At 38.5% G+C, this 6,007-nt stretch overlaps 1 protein-coding gene across 2 annotated transcripts; it reads left to right on the top strand.

The window, feature by feature from the left end:
* Window positions 1-1,434: 1,434 nt before the first annotated feature.
* Window positions 1,435-3,487, top strand: LOC131322335 (G-type lectin S-receptor-like serine/threonine-protein kinase SD2-5). Of its 2 annotated transcripts, XM_058353637.1 has the most exons (3): window positions 1,435-2,025; window positions 2,318-2,431; window positions 2,531-3,487. In XM_058353637.1, exons 1-3 carry the CDS (start codon window positions 1,642-1,644, stop codon window positions 3,302-3,304), a joined length of 1,272 nt encoding a protein of 423 aa, XP_058209620.1. In that variant the 5' UTR covers window positions 1,435-1,641; the 3' UTR covers window positions 3,305-3,487. The 2 variants fall into 2 exon arrangements, with proteins under 2 accessions (XP_058209620.1, XP_058209619.1); XM_058353636.1 differs by having other exon boundaries at window positions 1,437-2,025; window positions 2,318-3,487.
* Window positions 3,488-6,007: the final 2,520 nt, after the last annotated feature.

The raw sequence follows: 6,007 nt of genomic DNA, 5'->3' as shown, positions 1-6,007 counted from the left end.
AGGTTGAAGTCCTAAATACACGTGTCAAAAATGAAAACTAAGAGAAACTTTCAGATTCCTAATAACTCTCTGTCGAAGTGGACATTAATAAGAGTGATTATTCTACGATGAAAACTAAAAGAATCTTTCAGATTCCTAATAATTCTATGTCGAAGTGGAAATTAATTAGAGTGATTATTCTACGTTGCTGGAACATTACTGCACATACTACAAATGTATGGTAGAGAGCTGCTATGGCACCTACGAATATTGTTGGACTATAATTTGAATGTCCCATAATTTGGTCCTCGGCGCATGCCAAAAGTTCTATTGATACAACACTGAATTGTAGGTGACAATTATGGTTCTTTTGTTTAATTCATTCACATAATAAGGTCCTATTACACATCATTCGAGCGTAATACAAGTGTCAGCAACGCCTAAAGTAATAGTATATAGTAGTACATGTCTAATTAAAAATGATTTTTAAGTGGGGCATCCATATCCTAATTACATGTATTCGTCACTCTCCCACTCAAAAGTTAGCTTGATTCCTTCCCCACCCAAAAAAGAGGCACTCAAAGTTATCTACTCAACCAAAATTATAGGGACAGGGTCCCACCTGGAATTCCATTACCTTCTGCCTGCATTTTGCACTCCCTGGGGTCCAGAAATAGCAACACACTCACTAGCTCATGTCTTGCAATAAAAACACACAATTCAAGGGCCAATTGTTGGGCACTTTCAGAATACTGGTCAGTACACAATGTGAGTTGCTCTCCGTCTTTCAACCACGCAACATAATTGAATAAGATTAATTTTTCTACTGAATATTTTGTCGTTATATAAATAGTGGGGAGTACCACGTATGTAGCGCCATATACTCCAAGAATACTGAACTCTAATTCAAGAGCTTATAGTTATGACACAATAAAAGTCATCTAAACATCATCACTACATGAGTAAAAGTTCATTCAAGAAAGGATATAGTGCTGTCAAAACTGTATTCTAGAACTGCACACAGTTCAGTGTGGTAGGATTTTGTTTTGGGCTTAGTTGTTTGGGTTTGTCCCTTGTAATCTGGACTTTTAGATTCTTTAGATGTTTGGGTTGTGTTCCCTCTGTTTTAATTATTGGGCTTGTCCCATATATCCGGACTTTAGGTCTTTCAAGTGTTTGGACTTGTCTCATATTGGTGTTTTCTTGGTTTGTATTTTGTCAATCTAAGATTTGGGTCTCGGATACGATACTATGTACTCTTCGTGTTTCTATTAATCTTTGTAACAACTTTAAAGATTAATAAAATTATTTTTTTTTGCCGTAAAAAAAAAGTATTCTAGAACTGCATTCTTGAACTGTTAGCGTGGAGAGCTGTCAATGATAGTCATTGATTACCTTTTTATTTTATCACCAAAAAGTGGGTCTAATAACGAAAAAAACCACCTCTTGCTATACAATATTCATGCACTTTTTGGGAGTGGGGTGACACTCGACAGTGTTTTACCACTCATTCCAACCTTTCCCCATCATTCACTTTCATTGATTCCCACCTGAAAATAAAAATAAAAACAAAAACAAAACCTTACCCACATTGCATACCCACCTACTGGAATATCTCAAAAACTGATTTATCAAATATGAAAACATAGGCCTCAATTCCCCATGAAACTCTGTTTCCTCGTTTTTCTCATTCACTTGTTCACTCATGGCCACTGCAACTCTGATATTCATATTGGATACAAGGTCACCATTCCTGTCCCAACAGAATACAGCATGGGGTTCATAGGAAGAGCTTTTATAATTGAATCTGAACAGATGGTTCCCAATTTCAAAGTTGCATTGAGTGTTGAATCTGGAGAGCAGAAGTACTCATGTTCATTAGATGTTTTCCTCGGAGATGTAAAAGTATGGACTTCTGGCCATTTTTCGCGGTTTTACACCACAGAGAAATGTGTGCTCGAGCTGACTCAAAGCGGAGATCTACAGTTAAAGGGTCAAGAGGACCGCCTTGGATGGAAAGCCGGGACTTCTGGACAAGGTGTGGAGGTAAATTTAAATGATCCGTGTGGTAACGTTGTCGATTTTTCTGCTTCTTGTTTACATTAAAATGGATATAGGTTTTCACTTTTTTTTTTCTTTCTATGTTTCGGTTTTTGATGGGAAACCGAAACAAAAAAAACATGTCTGGTCTAGTACCAGTTTCCGAAAAGTAGCTGTGAAAACAAGTGAGCAACTGAAAACTTATTTTCAGAAACAAGAATCTGAAACTTGTTAGATTATGTTCTGCAATTTCTCAACATTATGCCAATTCTCTGATACTGAACCTGTGTTGATGCAGAGACTGAACTTACTAAGAACAGGTAACCTAGTTCTGGTAGACGCCCTCGACCAGATAAAATGGCAGAGTTTCAATTTTCCTACCAATATAATGCTCTGGGGGCAGAGATTGAATGTGAGAACTCACTTAACTTCTTTCCCCACCAACTCAACTTCATTCTTTTCATTCGAAATCCAGCATGACAAGCTTGCATTGTACTTGAATTCTGATAAGGTCAATTATACGTACTGGGAATTCAAGCCTCTCGGCAACCAAAACATCACATTTATCAAAGTGAGCAATAAAGGAGTAGACATCTTTGGTGATGAATATACGAAAATTGACCAAATTCCATCAGGAGGATTTCAACCCTTGCGATTTATGGCATTGGGGAACGAAACGGGGAATTTGGGTTTTTATTACTACTCAACTGAGCAGGGGAAATTTGAGGCCTCTTTTTTGGCTATAAACAACAGTTGTGATCTTCCTTTGGTATGTAAGCCTTACGGTATATGTACATTATCTGATGTTTGTTCGTGCATTCGGTTCATAACAAGAGATGGGATGAATTCCAACTGCAGCAATGGAATTTCTGGAGGGTTTTGTGGGAAGAATCAGATGGAGATGGTAGAATTACCTGGCGTTACTACCGTATTAAAGGGTACAAATGTGAAGGATAACGTGAGCAGAGAAAAGTGTTCGGAAATTTGTTTGGATGACTGTAATTGTACTGCTGCATTGTATACATTCGATTCGGGAGAGTGTTTTTGGTATGGTCTTGTTAGAGGAGTGAAACAGGTTTCGCGGTTGAAGGAATCGAGTTATATGGTTAAGGTTCCGAAAGGAAGTGGTGGAGGTAAGGGGAAGAGTTCTGGTTTGAAAAAATGGGTGTTGGTGGTTGTGGGAGTAGCTGATGGATTGATTCTTGTTCTTGTTTTGGGAGGGATTGGGTACTATGTAATTCAGAAGAGAAGAAAGAATTTACAGAATATTGATAACAATTCCTAAACCCAAGTGGTTTCATAGTTAATTTTTTTGTGAGAATTGACCATCAAAATACTCATATAAGCTAGATCACTTGTAATAGAAACTGACATCAATCGTTGTGGAAAGGCCTATTTTCATGGCATATGGTGTGCAATTGTGTTTCCCTGTCAAAACTTGTGCAAAAGCTATGGGTTTTTTTTTTTCCCTTTCCCTTTTGGCCTTTTCATGTCATGGAAAAAGTCTGTAAAGTTGCCCTTCACATTCCGACATATGTATTTAGATATCTCCAAATACGTGAGTGTGAACGCTTAAAGAAAATTAGTCCCATGCCATCACGAGATGGGTGTTCAATAATTCAACCACGAGCTCAGAGTCATAAACAATTGATGAAGACATCATGTTCATGTTCTTGTGCAAATCAAAACTTGGTTGATCTTTTTTTGATGGTGATGTTATGGTGTCATCTTTTTTCTCCCCTTAGGAAACAATCCAGTATGCTCTACAGAAAAGACCATCACAGATTCGAAGCTACTAGGATAACGATTTAGATGATATGCGACTATGCAATGCCGAGATGTGATGCATATATTGACAAAAAGAAAGGTTTTGAATGAGAGAGTTTAGGCTCTCTTTGAGCCAAATTTAAGGTTCTTAGATGGATGCACATGGTAGTGTAATCTTCAATCATGTTGAGATTGACATCACTTCAGAATTTTGCAGAAACCATTTTTGAAGTGAATGGATTGCCTCCACACTTATACTTGGAAATTGGTTGAAGATGGTAACTTAAGTTGATCCCATCCCACAATTTTTTTAATTTTTTGGTAAAACAGGAACGTATATTAACTAAACTAAACAAGTTCTGGGATATGATATCCCTTGAATATCGACATACAAACTGGTTGAAAAAGCTAGAAGGGATAGCAATTAAAATATTTAAAGCATGCATATCATTGCTCGCTATCTTTGCCATAATATCAACGCATTGTTTGCTTAGTAGAAGAGATGTACTAGGGGTGTGAAAAAACCCGTGACCCGACGGACCCGATCCGATCCGATCCGATCCGATCCGAAGGGTTTCGGGCGGAGCCGAACATGTGGTTCGGTCGGGTACGGGTTCATTTTTTGAAAAAAATTAGTTTTCGGTTCGGGGCTCGGGGTGTTGTTTTTCTTACCCGATCCGATCCGACCAAAACCGACCAATTCATATAGATTACTTCAGTTTTGGTTGGACCCGACCTGACCCGATCAAAAAAAAAAATCGGGCACACGGACGGTTATTCTCACTCGTTTGGTTCGGATTCGGGGGACGAACCCGACCCGTCCAACCTGTGTACACCCCTAAGATGTACAGTACTTTTTTTTTTCCCTTTCTTCTGACAAAGGGGCATAGCAATACCATTACAGATGCCATCACAAAATACAGAAGTGAACCAAAACTATCAAAATTTAGACTCGAGCACATTCATAAATTAGCAGGCTTAGTGGCACCGCTGCTAAAGCAGCCCAACAATTAGGTTGCTGGGCAAAAAACCAGTCCCCGATATGATAGTAGAGATCCCGAGGAAAAACAGCTCAAACCCAACTAAGCACAAGATGAAATCGGAAGACCAAGGATCTGGTAATGGAAGATGTGCTTAAATGTTGCTTTTTCGACCTTCCTCCGGAGTGCTCTACAATTATCAATAAGATTACTAAACGGATGAAATTTATCACCATTTTCCAGGAGTCGAATGGCAAGTAGAGAATCGAAATCAATTTCTACTTATTGAAGATGTATTCAAATCTGTGATTAGTTTGACGCCATCTCGCATGGCCCACAGCTCCGCGGGAGGGCAGGCTGATTGTGGTTCCGGTCGCTGAAAGCCTTGTACACAAATATCCCGCACAATTTCTATTAATGCCACCTGCTCTAGCTAGCTATCTTCCCATCCCAAATTGGTAACATATGAAAACCAAGGTGAATACATAACTGGTGCCCAATTTTCCTGGGTGGGGTTGAGCTGGGTTATTGAGAGGATAGATAGTCCCTTTTGGGAGAAAATTTACTGGAATTAAAATTTCTTGACAGTTGTTTTATCAACATTTGTATCTCTTTTCTGTCTCTTTCGAATAGTTCTTTTCCCGCATATACATTCATACTTCAAAGAGAATACGAGAGAGTCTAATCAGAAGTCCACTTTAAAGCGCATGCTAATTGTGTTGAAAATAAGTGAATTGAAAATTGACTCCAAAATAAACCATTTGATTTGGTTGTAATTTATTTGTCTTGCGATGGATAAATAAATGTGGAGTAATTGAAATTGTTTGATTTGCCGCTGAACAAGGCCATGCGTGGCAACGGATTCATAAAATTCCATGGCTTAAAGTTTGATGGGAACTTGTAGTAATTAATTTAATTAGTTACTTCATTCTTTAAAAGCTTTTTGAATTGATTTTAGTGTTGGTTCATAAACCAACATGTGGCAAGCTAAACTAATGGGTGCCAATGCTTCATTTACCTTAGCAACATGAAGTGTCTCTTCATTTGTAACGTGGAAATGGAAATGAAGTGTTGGTTCGGCCGAGGTTCGAACAGTGGTGTCTCCCCGGTCAAGACCAATCCAAACAGTTGCGTCTTTTTCCTAACACCATTCCGAATAGTCACCGTTCCTCTTCATTGGGGTGTCTACTTCTCAATAAATAGGACCTATGAAAATTTCTGCACTCATAACATACATATTC

This window comes from Rhododendron vialii, chromosome 4a, assembly GCF_030253575.1.
Source record: "Rhododendron vialii isolate Sample 1 chromosome 4a, ASM3025357v1".
Classification (NCBI taxonomy): domain Eukaryota; kingdom Viridiplantae; phylum Streptophyta; class Magnoliopsida; order Ericales; family Ericaceae; genus Rhododendron; species Rhododendron vialii.
Note: the sequence above shows the minus strand (reverse complement) of the source record. Positions and strands in the feature narration are given on the sequence as shown.

What these genes read in the sequence shown, in the direction of transcription:
- LOC131322335 (XM_058353636.1), top strand. Translation starts at nt 1,642, where the DNA reads ATGAAACTCTGTTTCCTCGTTTTTCTCATTCACTTGTTCACTCATGGC. An exon ending in CTTCTGGACAAGGTGTGGAG is followed by an intron (nt 2,026 to 2,317) that starts GTAAATTTAAAT and finishes GTGTTGATGCAG; the next exon opens with AGACTGAACTTACTAAGAAC.